Source organism: Kockovaella imperatae, assembly GCF_002102565.1.
Source record: "Kockovaella imperatae strain NRRL Y-17943 chromosome Unknown BD324scaffold_2, whole genome shotgun sequence".
NCBI classification, from domain to species: domain Eukaryota; kingdom Fungi; phylum Basidiomycota; class Tremellomycetes; order Tremellales; family Cuniculitremaceae; genus Kockovaella; species Kockovaella imperatae.
The window spans coordinates 1,888,724-1,904,229 of record NW_019028942.1 but is presented as its reverse complement, the minus strand read 5'-3'; the positions used below and the strand labels follow the sequence as shown (position 1 = coordinate 1,904,229).

At 52.6% G+C, this 15,506-nt stretch overlaps 6 protein-coding genes across 6 annotated transcripts; 4 read left to right on the top strand and 2 right to left on the bottom strand.

The window, feature by feature from the left end:
• Positions 1 to 1,640: 1,640 nt before the first annotated feature.
• BD324DRAFT_607332 (glycoside hydrolase superfamily) lies at positions 1,641 to 2,645 on the top strand (the record flags this gene model as incomplete). Its single annotated transcript, XM_022014064.1, has 1 exon — positions 1,641 to 2,645. The coding sequence occupies one exon, from the start codon at positions 1,641 to 1,643 to the stop codon at positions 2,643 to 2,645; it is 1,005 nt and encodes a 334-aa protein (XP_021874114.1).
• Positions 2,646 to 4,762: 2,117 nt separating this feature from the next.
• Positions 4,763 to 6,741, top strand: BD324DRAFT_617357 (general substrate transporter). Its single transcript, XM_022014914.1, has 3 exons — positions 4,763 to 5,085; positions 5,137 to 6,402; positions 6,454 to 6,741. Exons 1-3 carry the CDS (start codon positions 4,891 to 4,893, stop codon positions 6,673 to 6,675), a joined length of 1,683 nt encoding a protein of 560 aa, XP_021874113.1. The 5' UTR covers positions 4,763 to 4,890; the 3' UTR covers positions 6,676 to 6,741.
• Positions 6,742 to 6,789: 48 nt separating this feature from the next.
• BD324DRAFT_274146 (hypothetical protein) lies at positions 6,790 to 8,262 on the bottom strand. The gene is made up of 2 exons (XM_022012348.1): positions 8,198 to 8,262; positions 6,790 to 8,128 (listed from the first exon to the last, which is right to left on the bottom strand). The coding sequence occupies exon 2, from the start codon at positions 8,054 to 8,056 to the stop codon at positions 6,836 to 6,838; it is 1,221 nt and encodes a 406-aa protein (XP_021874112.1). The 5' UTR covers positions 8,057 to 8,128; positions 8,198 to 8,262; the 3' UTR covers positions 6,790 to 6,835.
• Positions 8,263 to 9,141: 879 nt separating this feature from the next.
• Positions 9,142 to 9,731, top strand: BD324DRAFT_617350 (hypothetical protein). Its single transcript, XM_022014913.1, has 3 exons — positions 9,142 to 9,293; positions 9,330 to 9,459; positions 9,495 to 9,731. Exons 1-3 carry the CDS (start codon positions 9,175 to 9,177, stop codon positions 9,708 to 9,710), a joined length of 465 nt encoding a protein of 154 aa, XP_021874111.1. The 5' UTR covers positions 9,142 to 9,174; the 3' UTR covers positions 9,711 to 9,731.
• A 562-nt stretch (positions 9,732 to 10,293) lies between these two features.
• Positions 10,294 to 11,973, top strand: BD324DRAFT_274129 (autophagy-related protein 22-like protein). The gene is made up of 5 exons (XM_022012347.1): positions 10,294 to 10,547; positions 10,586 to 10,687; positions 10,726 to 10,831; positions 10,870 to 11,657; positions 11,694 to 11,973. The coding sequence occupies exons 1-5, from the start codon at positions 10,406 to 10,408 to the stop codon at positions 11,906 to 11,908; spliced, it is 1,353 nt and encodes a 450-aa protein (XP_021874110.1). The 5' UTR covers positions 10,294 to 10,405; the 3' UTR covers positions 11,909 to 11,973.
• Positions 11,953 to 15,501, bottom strand: BD324DRAFT_617342 (putative hydantoinase). Its single transcript, XM_022014912.1, has 12 exons — positions 15,278 to 15,501; positions 14,689 to 15,239; positions 14,362 to 14,654; positions 14,305 to 14,324; positions 13,785 to 14,268; positions 13,592 to 13,748; positions 13,062 to 13,558; positions 12,911 to 13,027; positions 12,768 to 12,878; positions 12,346 to 12,733; positions 12,185 to 12,310; positions 11,953 to 12,147 (listed from the first exon to the last, which is right to left on the bottom strand). The coding sequence occupies exons 1-12, from the start codon at positions 15,316 to 15,318 to the stop codon at positions 11,969 to 11,971; spliced, it is 2,964 nt and encodes a 987-aa protein (XP_021874109.1). The 5' UTR covers positions 15,319 to 15,501; the 3' UTR covers positions 11,953 to 11,968.
• Between the last annotated feature and the right edge of the window lie 5 nt (positions 15,502 to 15,506).

The following is a 15,506-nucleotide window of genomic DNA, read 5'->3' as shown; positions in this document are numbered from 1 at the left end:
ACGGCAGTTGACAAAGCCGACAGGAGTACCGTCGCCTACTCCGGAGCCACCGTCAGGGTTGGTAGCTAGACACAGGTCCGAACCCAACGTGGGATTGGTGAATTGCTGTGGAATGGGGAATTCGATCTGGTACCCAGGTTGGGTTCCGATTGTTTGGCGCTTGGTAGGGGCGGCACTGGCAGTGAGTGCAGTGAAGAGTAGAGCGAAGATCATGGTGTCTGGAGGAGGATTGTTCTGTTGCTCATTACCGACCCATTCCTCTCCCTCTTATATACGTGATCCGGACTGGAATGCACCTGAAATGTAGATCGTGTTTGTGTTTGTGGCAGCGCCATCAGGCAGTGCGAGAAAGTTATTTTCGGTTCCCGCACGCCAGTGCTTGGAATTTCCGGTCTGGGATCTCCGCAATGGCGATGCTGGTGGTTTACTGAAGGATATCGCAACGGCGATGCTGGTGGTCGACCGAGAGGTATGCGTCGATACATACCATCCTTGCGCACCGCCGTTCAGCTCTGCACTTGGCTGGCATCAAGCCGTGCGCTATTCAGCTCATGCCGGGAGAATTGAGCGGATCTTGCTGGTCGACGAGACCGCACCATTTGCTCGCTCTACCGTCCTTGGTACGAGCACAGCCAGAGAACAAGTGCGGTACAGGATCGAGTCAGATTGACCGCCTTCCAGATTGTCGACATAGGTTCAGCTGCATTGTAGTTTTTGTCTCATAAGTCTGTCTCCTGGTGTCTCCCAACTGAAGATGTCTACTCCCCGCGTGTCTAGGCAATATCTTGTCAGAGACAGACCTATCCGGATCGAGGGTCCTACTTGGATAGTGGCCTTCTTGAATAGGCCGTCAAGCTGGGTAGCTCATAGACGATGAATATACAACTTGATGATGAACTACAAGGCCAGCGTCCCGTCTTCCCCTGGGCTTTCGCCGAATGTTTTGGTTCCGTTCCCTCACATATCTCAGCTTTTGTGTGTCATTTGATCATAGTCGCTCGGGGTGACGGGATCAGTCGTGAGTGGGAAGGTGTGACAGATATGTTGCAGGTGACGTTGTGCGTTGCTCGACATTCAACGACCAGGATGCCCGGACTCAGGACATGGTACAATAGGTAGGCTAAGTGAATCGCAAGTCTCATGAGTGTAGGCGCTCATGTGTCGTGTCGTATACATTGGTGATGAGGGAAAGCATGGTTGAGAGAACAAGGCTTCCTTACCCGGCCAGCGAGCGGTTTCTAGTTCTGGCTCAGGCTCAATCTATGAGCCCGTACGCTGCCGTGTGCGAAATCGCATGGCTGGGCATTCCCCAGCTCTGAGCGTCAGAGCCCACAGAGAGTACTGCCCTGTGAGCCGGAGGTCGGGGGCCGGTCCCGGCTCGCTTGTTGGGTGAGTGCCGCATCTCCCGATTCACCCACCCCACTTTGTGTGACCTGGTGGCATTCCTCGAATGACACGAGATCCGCTGTGGAGCTCGGATGGGTCGCCGCCTTTCGGCCCAACCCGACTCTATTTTCGGTCATCAATTAAACCCGATCGAGATCCCCGAGTTATTCCTGGGTCGCGTGATAACCCTCAAATTTGCTTGACGATTGATAAAAGGAAAGGCGGAACAGATCCGTCCTCATCACCCCCTCATCATGCTGTCTGCTATCCTCAGCCTCCTGGTCGTCCTACCCGCGGCGTTTGCCTGGTGCAATGACACCAGTACCAATACCACCGTTAATGCTACGGAGGTGTCTCACCGAGTCGTCGCATACTGGGGCAAATTTCACGAAGATGATGGTGGCAGTGGCGGACCCTATCTACCTCTCCTGCCTGTGATTCAGAATAATTCTGGTATCACTGACCTGCTCTTGTTCGTCTGCGACATTCACAACAACACGCCCTACCTCACTGTGGGAGGCGATGCTCCTGATAACACGACCTGGTTGCCAACTGCGTTCTGGGATGACGTTCACACTCTGCAGGAGAACAACGTGAACGTTCTGGCCAGTTTCGGAGGTTACGAGTCCAACATGTTCCTGCTCATGGAACAGGACTTCGACTTTTACTATCCAATTCTGCGCACTTTCCTCAAGAACTACAGTCTCAGCGGTATCGACCTCGACATCGAACCCAGCACCAACACGTTGACCTCGTTTGCCAAGGGCGAGACAATTCTAAGACTACTGAAATGCCTCAACCGAGACTTCGGTTCTGACTTTTTGATTTCGATGGCACCGGTGGCTGTTGATCTGACGGGACAATACAATCCCGAATTCTTCTCTGGCTTCAACTATCAGATCATGGATGACATGGCGGTCGATGAGCAAGGGAATCACATTGTCAGCTGGTACAATGGCCAATTCTACAATGGGTACGGGGATTGCAACAGCACAGCTGTGTACGACCAAGCAGTCAAATATGGTGGTTACGACCCATCACGGATCGTCTGGCTGGTCGCAGCAGACTATATCGATGCTAGCGTCTGGTGCAACATCACAGAGCTTGAGAGGGTCGCCGGGGAGCTTGCAATGAACTACACCAACCTTGGAGGAGTCGGAGGATACGAGTACTACTACGCTGGGTCGTCAGATGACATCACCCCTACAGAGTGGTATGCGAGCATGGCAGCAGCCATCGGCAATGCGGTCGGGGCCTGAGGCATACTGCCGATTGAAACCCAGGTAAATTATAATCCGGTGGCACCATGTATATTTTGACGGAATTTATGATGATTCACTTTCGCATTAAATATCGCTCGTACATTCAAATGAGGTTCAAATGGCACGGCCGTAACATCTTAGACACATTTAATAGAGATCTATCGGACGCTGATCTGCCTCGAGATTGCAATATCCTTCTTGGTATAGCGAGGGGCGAAGCGGTCTATACCTTTGCGGAATAATCGACTCCGCTAACCGACCCGGCATCCACCAACCAGTACCAGGTGTGTCCGTTGCCACAACTGCCCATGTAGAGTTGAGAGATTGACTGACGCACGCACAAAACCGTAGTGCCGAATCCAAAACCAGCTACCAGAGGATAGTCGTATGCTTGCCATCAGGCAGTATTTGCGACGGTTCGTGTTGAAAGACAGACTTGTCCCGCGGGTTTAGCGTTCTCGATTGATAGGCGATGGAGCCGAACGAAGGACTTCGGTGCCGTGACTTGTTCATCCGCGTCAATCGGGCCAATACTTGTTACCAACGGCTCACGAAAATGCCACTCAATCCAGCCGAGAGGAAACGCTCCCAGGCATGAGAGGGTTCATCTTGACACTTGATGCAAAGTCTGCCATACATGCGGTTTTGGAGCGAATTGATCATCCGCTCAGGGACACACCAGACAGTCCTTTAGACCACTGATGGAATGACCGGATTGAGATCGATCAATCATCAAAATCGTAAGGCCGAGCCACGTGAGGGTCTTGAGCGTGATAGTATAATCCCATGGGAGTGCATCTAGCTTGGCCGTGGTTCACGAAGGAAAGTCAGATCAATGCGGTCCCTACGCTTTGCCTCGGTTTGAATGCCAAGGGCACCTTCGTTTCTGACAGTCATGAGCTCGATGTCTGTGTTGGGTTCAATAGCATCTGCTTCCGCCATTTGAGCATGAGCGACCGCACCTTGGCGTTTTGGTCATGTGAGCTTGTTGCAAGTTGCCGTCTCCTCGTCATCAGAAGGACAGCTTGACTCGAGAATCTTCTAGCTGGCGCTGCGCCGGCTACCTTTTCAAAGGCTACTTGGGAGTATGCCGTCTTGGTGGAACCTTGCCCCTTGTTGGTTCTCATCACGAATACCTAATCAAGGGGGCGAGGAAGCTTGTTGGCGACCTGAGTGAGTTCACCAATGTCACGGGTCGCCCCCTGTCCAACCGGATCCAACACTACGACGATTTTCTTCACTTAGTGAGTGTTGCTGGGTACTGCGCTTTCTTGCTTTGCGGAATGGAATGTTTCATACTGAGTTAGATATCCCCGATACCGGTCCACGTCATGAACAATGCCGTAGAGAGGCCCGAGAGCGCGGAACAGGATGCATCAGAGCTCGAAGAAAGCACAAGGCCGTGAGGAGCAGCGAAATCGGGTCGCAGCATCTCGAGACCAGCGAACCGACCTGTCCACTCCTGTATCCAGCAAAAAAACAATCGTCTTGTACAGTCAGCTAGTCTGATGACGCCAATCAGCCGGTCAAACCATCTGGCCTCCCTCAACAATGTCGAGGTCCCAGAATTCTTTCGCCACTGATGCCTGACGAGAGAGACCGGTCGAACAAGAAAGCGACAACAGAGCAGGATCGTGATACTGCGCAATGCGCGTTGCGAAAGGGGGCTCAGATGACGAGTCCATGACACGTGGCGAGCGTCAGGTGTGTCAGTTTCGATCCCCAACAACTATTTGCGATCGAACGGGGATCGTGGGGCATGCTACTTTTAAACCTGGAGCCCGTTTTTCTCGCAGTTGTTGGCAATTTTGACCCAGATTCGAGAGCCTGAGAGGTGCCCCTCCTCACTTGAGCTGCCCTTGACAACGATGACCTAGCCACTCTGAGACATTTCTAAAACGGTCCAGGCACATATAGGAGCAGAGCGGGCAATGGGCCAAATTTCTCACGGTCCCTTTGGTAATTGTAAAAAAAGAAGCACTCCAATTTCAAATCGTTGTCCACCCGCACTCCTGGGGCCACACAGATCTGAACCACGGGGATCAAAAAAGATGCGCGCGCATTGCAAATCATTCAATCCGTCCTCGACCCAGGCACAGCGTCGTGGTCTCGGTCTCTGCCGGCTACTAACAAGCATGTGAGAAACCTGGTGCACAGACATATATATACACATGGCCTCACCCCTTCCAGAACAACATCCCACAGCAATCCTCACACTTCGACTTCACTTGCCTCATCCATCATGAGCGCTCACATCGACGAAAAGATCTACGACGAAAAGGAGCAGGTTGCTCACCTAGCGGTCGGCGAACTCCCTAAAGACGCTGTGCCAGGTCTGCCCAATGTCACCTGGGCGGAATTGAAGGAGGAAGCCGAGCGAGCCGAAGAGTACGAGCACTCTCTCACAGTCTGGCAGTCCATCAAAACCTACAAGGCTGTGAGTCATGCGCTGGGATCCAGTACTGCCGGTGACTAACCCATCTGTCAGGCTGTCGGATGGGCTGCCGCTGCCTCCCTATCTATCGTCATGGAGGGTTACGACACTGCGTTGCTTGGATCCTTCTGGGGTCTGCCCGCATTCAGAGAACACTATGGAGAGTGGCTTCCGGATAAGCAGGAATACCAGGTCCCTGCGCCGTGGCAGATTGGTATCGGTCAGGCATCCACCGTTGGTAACTTTTTGGGTATCTTCTGGGGATCTTTCTTGATCGACCGATTCGGTTACCGAAAGTCCCTCCTCCTCAACCTCTTCCTCATGATCCCCTTCATCGGCATCGTCACCTTCGCACCCAGCAAAGTCGTCCTTCTTGTCGGAGAGTTCCTCTGTGGTATTCCCTGGGGTGTATTCTCCACTTTGGCTGAGGCTTACTCGTCCGAAGTCTGCCCTCTTACTCTTCGTGGATATTTGACAACTTACGTCAACCTCTGTTGGGTTATCGGTCAATTCATCTCTGCCGGTGTCTTGGTCGGAATTCAGGGAATGACTGGCCGATGGTCTTACCGACTCCCATTCGCCATCCAATGGGCCTGGCCTGTTCCCCTCCTCATCCTCATCTACCTCTCTCCCGAGTCTCCTTGGTGGCTCGTCCGACACGGCAGACTCGACGAGGCTGAGACTTCTGTCCGACGACTTGCCAGTGCCGACATGCGAGACCGTGCCCGAAACACCGTCGCCATGATGGTCCGAACCAACCAACTCGAAGTCGATGTGTCTGAGGGAACCCGATACATTGACTGCTTCCGAGGAACCGATCTCCGACGTACTGAGATCTCTACCGTTGCCTGGGCCTGCCAACAGCTCTGTGGTCTTCCTTTCGCCGGTTGGGCTGTCTACTTCTTCCAGCAGGCTGGTGTTTCCAACAAAATGTCCTACAACCTCGGATTGATCAACACTGCCGGAGCTTTCTGCGGTACAGTTGGATCCTGGTTTTTGATTACCAAGTTCGGTCGACGATCTCTCTTCTTGGCTGGAATGTCATGGCTCGCTGCTGGTCAATTGCTCATTGGTATCCTCTCCATTGTTGCCGACAAGACTGGTGCAACCGGTGCCAAGTATGGTCAAGCTGCCGTGATGCTCATCTGGGTCTTCTCTTACGATTTCACCATCGGACCTCTCGCTTACTGCATTGTCGGTGAGGCCTCCTCCACTCGACTCCGAAACAAGACTGTCGGTCTCTCACGAAACGCGTACAACATCCTTGGAGTCATTGCCGGAATCATCACCCCTTACATGCTTAACCCTGGACAGTGGAACGTGAGTAGCTCATTAAAAGACCAGAATGTCCGAGGCTGACGAAAGCATCAGTGGGCAGGAAAGACTGGTTTCTTCTGGGCTCCCATTGCCACCTCCATGGTTGTGTGGACCTACTTCCGATTGCCCGAGTTCAAGGGCCGATCTTACTACGAGCTTGATGTCTTGTTCGAGCGACGTGTCAAGGCCAAGGACTTCTCCACCACCTTCATTGAGCAGAACGCTGATGAACACATCACCGGAAACCAACACCGACGTGGCTCGGCTGCCCCTTAGACATGCTTTTTTGTTGATAGTATCTTGATAGTCATGGTTTAGTGGGATGCATTGTTATGGCATATACCTGGGCCGGCTAGCGTATGATCACGCTGTCAATTATACGACCAGTACGCATTCTTCTCCCCTTAAAGGCTAGCTAAGTGCTGCTGTTCACATCTCATAGCTGAAGATTGAGCTTGTACAGAGGCTGTTCAAAGACTCCTGTACCATTGTCGGTGAATGTCTGCGTGTACGAGACATAGAGCTCGGCGGGGTTTACCGACATCTCGGGATGGGCGGCGAAACTGTAAGAGATGTAGTCTCCATCTGGTAGATGGACAGGTGCGGTGTAAGGGGTCCAGGGACCCTCGGGTTGCGAGGCGGAGGTCAGGGACACCTCCATGGCAAAGAGTTCACTCTGACCGACAAAGAGATATTTTTGGTAGAGCTCAGAATAGTAGAATGTGCCTTGAGTTGGGCCAAATCCGCCAATGTCCACCTTAGCGTCAGGATCATAGATGGACGGGATATTTGACGACCAGGTGTTGTTTGCGGGATAATAGTACTGATAGGCGCTCATGTCTTCAATGTGAGCCAGGTCTACTCGAGCCAGGCCAATGGACGTATTCCCGTTTCCAAAGTTGTAAGTCTGGCCCCAGAGATAAAGGAGTCCATCGTCTTGGCCGATCACACCTCCGAATGACCCATAATTGTAAGTGACTCGAGGGAAGAATCGTTCATTGACGATTTCGACTGTGGGCAAGACATTCCGATCCAGATTGGGTGTGTATGTGATCTTGTACAATGTGGTAGCAGGCTCGTTGTCGGTATCGCCGAACCCCTGGACAGCCAATGTAGTGTATAGGTATGCAATCGTGGTGCCATCTAAAGCGACATGGGTAACGAAAGCGGCCGCATCCGGCCACTCGATAATCCGGGTGCCATTCGCACATCCTCCTCCTGGAGCGCATAGATCAGACCCAAAGGGAAGGTAAGGAGTAGTGATGGGATCGCCTCCATACTGCGTCAACTGGTACTGGTAGCCTGTGGTCACAAACTTTTGACCTTGCTCCGGGGGTATGCTATCCAATTTCGGAGCGACAAGCAGAAGCTGGTCTGACCAACTGGCACTCGACGCATAGAAGCCTGCTACTGTGCCCAGAGTTCCGTTCTTCAGGGGAATCGTATCCCTGCAGATCCACAAAACTCGGCCGTCAACCAGGGTGGATGCCGAGACACAAGAGTCACGTTGGTAATTTGGCTCGATCGTGATGGCAACCTTTTCAAAGGAGGAGATGCCAGGAGTCGCCCACGTACGAGCATTTTGAGCTGGCGCTGTGGTCGGGCTCGCCAGAACAGCAGATGCTGCGAAAAGGGATGCAACGATAGTGGACAACATAGCGAAGCTGGGATCGAGATGGGCCTAATCCACATCTTTTGTACGCATGAGCCACAAAATCAGCCGTGTCTTCTGTTACGTTGTATACCATATCAGCCTCAATCCTGCGGCGGCGCGAGCATATTGATCCTGAAAACTCACGTCTGCAATTTGGGAGCCCGTCCACTGACCGACTCGCTTTGGTCGACCACGATAGAGGCACGGTATCATGACACTAGCGTGGAAGCTTAGAGCAGAAGGTTAGACATATCAGCCAGATTTCGGTGCCGCCCATGTGGGGTCGCATCGAAGAAAGCCGGACAGGATGTCGGCACCCAGATCCGCGGTCGGGTGAGGTATGTCGCCGAGAGACTCATGCCTCAGCGCCACCACCACGAATCGGTGGACCATGACGGCCAAAGACAATTGCCAGCTCGAACAGCATCAATGAAGCCCCTAGTGTCACCATCAGTCTGCACATCGAGTTGCATACGGCCAGACGAAGATGACAAAACCGACTCTTTCTCCAGCCACTGTGTCGCTCCGGCATGTAGATAGGCTCGTGAGCGAATCATACTATTCAAGCCAACTTGTACTAGGCGATGGCAACAAGTCCAGCATTCGTCGGTGAAGGGTTTTGCGACGGGAATTATGACACCGAACTTGAGCGGTATTGAGCACGTACGATACGGCGAGGGTGATATCCGTCAGCGGGATCATGCCGCCTGGGGTCCAGCTCAAAGCTGTCAGTTGGATCGAACTACAGACCAGTCCGCATTGTCCTCCGCTGGGGCTGTGATCAATGGCATCACTCCACCGAGAAAATCAGGAATATCCGTTGATTGCTATGCTCGCAATCACTTGTAGCAGACACAGACACAAGATCCTATCTCCGATAAGTGGAGCCTCTGCATCGGAAAACGACGTTCCATGTCCAACTTTGGAATTACCCTCGGATCTGAACGCAAAGCAGTGTCATCAGGGATGGACAAGATTTGTGTGATTGCGCTAGCAACGAACAAGACGTATTGAATGTATCGCTTCTCCAGGCCACGATCTTATATAATAACATGGTCGTGACCTGCAGCATGCATTCACATTCAGAATATCTTTCCATCCCAGTCAGTCCATCACCCACAATGTTCTCTATCAAAGCCCTCAGCATTATTGGTGCCCTCGTCGGCATGACTGCCGCCTACGATGAGCGGATGGAAGTCAAAAAGCCGGATGGTATGAGCATGCAGCTTTTTGAGAGAGCGTAAGTGTCAAACAGAGGTCCGAGCCAACAGGGCAGATTCTTCTCCGCCTGTTACGGCTTTGAGCCCATCCGGACGGTTGAAGGCCCCTGGTTCGGGCCAGATGCCTTCTTTCAGCCAGGGGATTATCAAGGCAAGAACAACGAGACAATTGCATTGGCATCCTGCGTAGGTCTCTTCAGGAATCGTCTGGCTGACTCTAGACATATTTCAACGACTACCACCATCCTGTCGGGGTCACTGCGGGCGTCGCTCAGCTGCTTGGTGGTAACACTACCGAACCTTGCCCTTACGATGTGTGCACTTGGCAATATCAGGCCGACGGAACCTACCTCAGTGGCTTGATATCCCACGCACCCGACTTTGGGTACCAATACAACAACTTTTCCACCTGGGGGTGTTTCAAGCCCCAGGCCTGAGCGGATCTTCTACCATGCAACCATGCATAGCCATGTGACCTACGTGTGTCGTAATAGCAAGATCCGCGCGCAAATCGATCCAGATTGGGCAGGTAGCTAATTGTGGCATGCAGTATCTATTTATGATCAGGCACGGGGTTAAATCGAGCTCAAATGTTCCCAATGTTCCCATCCCTTCCAAAATTGAATTGTGCATCACATGTGTCTCGTGATAACGTGATTAAGTCATTTGGAGTCGCATGCGTCTGGAGATAACGAGTGAGGAAGCCTTTATAACACATGGGTACGAATGCTCCCCACAGGCGATACCCCAGATTCTCCAACCAAAATGTCCAACGATATCACTGGCCAAACAGAGAAGAGCGTCAAAGACATTCCTCCGTCTTATGACCTGGGTACCAAGGACGATGTGCAAGTTGCAGCTGCGAGCCAGATTGCAGAGCATGATGTGCTGGAGAAGCAGCAGGGGGGCGCCGGTCTGGCTGCCTTGCAACAAGCTCACATGCTGCCAACCACCGATGGTCCTAGACAAGTCACCACAAAGTTAGAATACTGGACTTATTGTATCTTCTGTAAGTGAACACCTCCAGGGATCTTGCTAATCCATAGGTATCGGTATTACTGGAACCGGTATCGGAAACTTCGGGTCGGCCCAACAGCAACAGCTCTTGGAGGCATACTTTCCTTCACTCACAATGCACTGGGGTGGGAAAGAGACATCGACAACTTCGTACATTCTCGACCTGAACGGAATCACCTTTGCGGTACAGCTTTGTATCTTGCTTATCATCGGACCTTACGCCGACTATGGTACTTGGAGACCGTACATCCTGATGTGTAGGTCTCATTTAAGAATGACGGCTCACTACTCATAGTCATCAACTCGCTTGGTATCATTGTCGAAGTTATTGAGGCCCTACTCGACAAACCCAGGCTATGGCAGGCCAACTCAGCCATGTACGTGTTGGGAACAGTCTGTAAGTTCCAGGCTGTATGCGCGCACTTACCTTTCGAGGCTTCAATTGCTGTGTGGCGTTCTTCAACGGTGCTTTCCCGGGTATCGTCCGTGACCTGCCTGAGATGATCGAGTCGGAACAACAAGTCTTGCTTGGACAGAAAACGTAGGTAGACAAGTCAAGCTTTGATCTCACACATCCAGTGCCGAGGAACACGACCAAGCCATCATGATGGAACGTTCTCGCATCAACAACCGTCTTCAAGCCTGCTCTTCGCTCGGTGTTGCGATCTGCATCGGCATTGGCATTGGTATCTCCCAAGGCATTGGCAGTGCGACCCCCCAGAAGCAGTACGAGCAGTACGCCGCCATCATTGGATTCTTCGCCGCCATCTGGTTGCTCGTCAGTATCCCGTACTTTGTGTGCCAGAAATTCCGACCGGGACAGAAGCTTCCCGATGGCACCAAATGGTATCTTGCCGGACCGACTCAGGTGTGGCAGGCGGCCAAGACCATCCGATACCTCAAGCACACCTTCTTCTGGATCTTTGGCTATTTCTTGATCGTCGATTGCTATTCTACGACTGGCTCGATCGTCAACATTTTACAGAACAACGCCATTTCTTTCTCCGCTCTCGAATACTCTGGTCTCTTCTTGGTCGTCTACGGCACTTCCTTCATCGGTTACGTGGCAATGGACTTCATCCAGCGCAGGTTCGGCATTCCTCCCAAGTACATGTTCCTGTGGACCTCTGTATGGATCGTTTTCATGTGTCTCTGGGGTGTCATTGGTATCTGGACCACCAAGATTGGTTTCCACAACGAATGGGAGTTCTGGTTCTACCAAGGTTTCCTTGGTCTCATGACACCCGGTCTTTTCTCTTACGCTCCTGTCATCCTTGCCGAGGTTGCTCCCGCTCCCAAAGTGTACCTGTTCTTCGCATTGATGAATTCTGTATCCCAGACTTCCACCTTCATCGGGCCCTTCATCTGTGAGTGTGTCGGTCGTTCTGTGCTGACGGAAACAGGCGGTGCAATCATTAACCGAGCCAACGGTAACACCAATTACGCGTTCTGGTTCACTTTCCTTACTGGACTCATCGGTATCGCTTGCGTTGCTCTACTCAGTGTTCCCAAGGCAAAGAGGGACTGTCTTATTTACCTCGAGAAGGAGAGTGAGGATCTGTATCACGGAAGGCATGACGAGAATGCGCAGGAGGACAACGTTGTAACTGAAGCTTGAAGTGGCTGCAGGCAGTTAGTCGGGCTTCACCCTTGCGAATGGCGATATCAGTAGTATGCATCAGGGGTCACCATATTCCTCGATGACACTCTTGGGTTTGACGTATCGTCCGACCGGATTATAAGGCAGATCAAAACCGAACGAGGTGATTCCACCAATTTCCATTCCCCGCTGTGTGTCCGTCCATTGCGGCGCGGCGACAACTGCTACTACGATCACCCTGAGTCCATATTTGTAGTCTGACGGGTAAGCAAGTTGTCTTGATAGAATCCTCACCAGGGGTTCCAAGTGCACAGCCTGATTGACTGTCTATCACCGCGATGAGATCGGGTACGGTCGCTAGGATTTCTGTCCTGCCGTCGGCTCGATGCTCGCAGTAGAGATTTTCGTTTTTGAATGGAACTGAAATAAGCAAGGTATCTGTTTACCATACTCACTTTTGACTTGACCAGTATATCTGGGTTGCTGTTCGTTCGCGTCGTCCAGTGTCACCGCATCTATCACAACTTCACCATAGCTATGTCCCTTGCGAATCTGACGAACGACTTCGGTGATCTTCCCGGAGAATAAAACTTTTGCGGACCCCGGGCCGCCCAGTGCGTCGACAAGGATTTCACCAATCCGGCCTAACTGCGAACTCTTATTCGCCAATGCCACTGCTCTGCCAATTCGCCAAGCCTGAGACACTGTGTTCTTGATCATCATCTGCTGACATTGATCTTTATCCAGAGGGCGCATGGCACCCCCGGCATGGGTGCCCATCTCCACGCAGCCGGCACGCAGGATCGAGTCAACGTCTTTGTAGTGACGTGCTTTTGTCATGATCTGAGGGTTAGCGAGACAGTCGCCGACTTCTCACAATGGAAGATCCATCGCCGGAGGCTATACCGCAGGGGAGCATCATCTCGCCACGGTCGCCAGTGTCATACACAATGGGAGTCGTCTGCCATCCAGTAGGGTAGGCACGACCCTTGGATCAGCTCAGACAATCTGGTCACCTACCATGAAATCACCATCCAGAACAGGGAGATTCAGCTTGTTGCTGGCGGCCGTGATCATGTTGATCATCCCATTCCCTCCACCAATCTCGAGCGCTGCCAGGGCCACGCAATCGTCCATCTGCTATAAGCTTTGTGCGCCTTAGTTCACTTACCTTGAGATATGCAAGTAACTCAACGACACTCTCGTTGTACTCCTCTCCCATCAAACGCTCGCTTGAAACCTCCGGGGAGCCTATCCCTCCACCCCACAGGCAGTAGCCGTCCTTCATCGAATCTACATCTACCACGCGCACGACACAGCCCTCGCGAATCATTTTCTGAAGGGCCAGGCTCTCGTGGTCTGGACTTCCTCCTCCCCCACAGCCCAGAATGTAGCAACCGGTTGCAATCCACTGAAGATCCACTTCGGACAGAATCCACTCTCTAGAGACGATACGGGGCCGATAAGACAATATAGACTGAGCGGTCCAGTGTATGTCCTTCGCCGGCAAGGTCAGGCTATCATTGACCACTACCGCCGATCGCTTCGACTGACTTGGCGTTGGAACGGTCGGAGCATCGTGGCGCCCAATCATTGCCTTGGATGTCACGACAATCCCGACCCAATCGCCGGCGGCTTTCACGTAGAATCTACAACGACCAGCAGTGTCTGGAGTCAGCCGCATCCGACCCATCCACCCACATGCAATTGGGATGGCCTCGCTCTCAACGATCACGGTCGTCTTTGGATCCGATCCGGCTGCAACGGCCTTGGCGATCGCCTCTGCTTCTACTTGACGGCGAACCTCGCTGACAGGCGTTGAGCTCGTGTCTCTGAAGGTATCGATGACTCCAGAGACCTGACGGGCTCAGCGATCATCCATACCGCGCCTCACCTGGGCCACGGCCGCTCCGACAGCATTCGCAGCATCCGCGTGAGGAAACCGATGGACTTGACTGATCCCTCGAAGACTCTCTGGAGATAGAATTGCGCCTCCACCGACAAGGTAAACGGGGACTTCCTGACTGCTAGTCTTCATCTCGTCCAAGACAAGTTCCAGCATCGCTTTCATCCGATGCTGAGCTGCTTGACTTAGCTCCGAGTCCAGGTCTTTGACCAATTCTGGGTTGCCGACATCTGGCGCAACGCCGGCCGCCACCACGATATCGGTCGCGGTCAATGTACTGCCGCCAAATGCTCTGGACTCAGTGATCTCGTAACCCACGGAGTCTGGCCCAACTGTCACCTTGCCAGTCGTATCTCGACGAATTCGAGAGCCTCCTCCAAGCCCGATCGAATGAACATGGGGCATCGAAAAGTTAAGGGAAACGCCAACGAGGTCGTGTTTGGCTCCAGCTTGACGCGGGAATCCAGTCGGGCTGAGCTCAGCTTGGCATGAGAGCTTATCCACTCACAGTAACACGCCGACTTCTGTCTGATTTGGTCAGACTTTCCCACAAGTCTCTGCTCACGGTTGTTCCTCCAATGTCCACAACCAGTGCTGTCTCTTTGCGGGGTTGTCCGCTCGCCCAGCTGGCAAGGAAGTGTGCCCCTCGCATCGAGTTAGTCGGACCACTGGAGAAAGTCTTGATAGGGTACTGAATGGCATCTCTGAGACTCATGAGAGTGCCGTCATTGGACGTGAGAAAGACGGGACAGGCCAGTCCAAGTGCCTCAGCAGACTTCAGGAATGCATCGACGACTTTTTGAGCGTATTGCAAGAGAGATGCGTTCAGAATGGTGGCATTTTCACGCTCCAGTAGCCCTGCGGATCAGCTTTACGATTCACAAACACATACCCAGGTTTGCAATCTCTTTCGAGATCGATACAGAAATCGACGGCAGCTCCTGCTGAATGATTGCCCGAACGAGCTCTTCTTGTCTGAATTCGTGATCGATTGGAGAATAGATGCCGGATACAGCCACCGTTTCGACCCCTCGCTCTCGGAGCACGCGGCAGATGTCTTTGATCTCTCCCGCATCAACGGTAGAGATCTCGGAGCCATCTACCTGCAGACCTCCTTGAGCGAAGAAGACAGGGCCTTCCAATATAGCCCTTAGCTCAACGGGAAAGCCCGAAAAAGGAGGGGTAAGACGGCTATAAGCTCCACATAGCCTGATCGCGCCAACCTTTTGCAATCGTGACTGATTACGCTCGATCAGAGCATTAACAAAGGAGGTTGTGCCAATCGAGACCGCTTGTATGCGTGCTAAGTCGACATCGGCCTTCTTCAGGCAGCCTATCACAGCATTTCGAATTCCAAGCGTGACATCTGGCGTCGTCTGGGCCTTGAAAGACGCCAAAACCGGGCGAGCGGCATTCGGCGCAAGGTCAAGGACGACAGCATCGCTGCCGCAGGTCAGAAGACATTCACAGCGTGGGCCTACGTATTGGTACCTCCAACATCGACTCCAATTCTTAGGGCCATGTTCGTAGAGATGCACAAGAATGCTTATCGTGGTGTCAGTACCGAACGAAAACCCCCTTCATAGATTCGGATGTGGGGGAGTATTGGATCTTCGGCAGAGAAGCCGAACATCAAGATAAGGACCCGGTCTTGTCCGAACATAAGCGCCGGTCCTTGGCGGAGAACTGTCCAATGGGAAGATAGATATA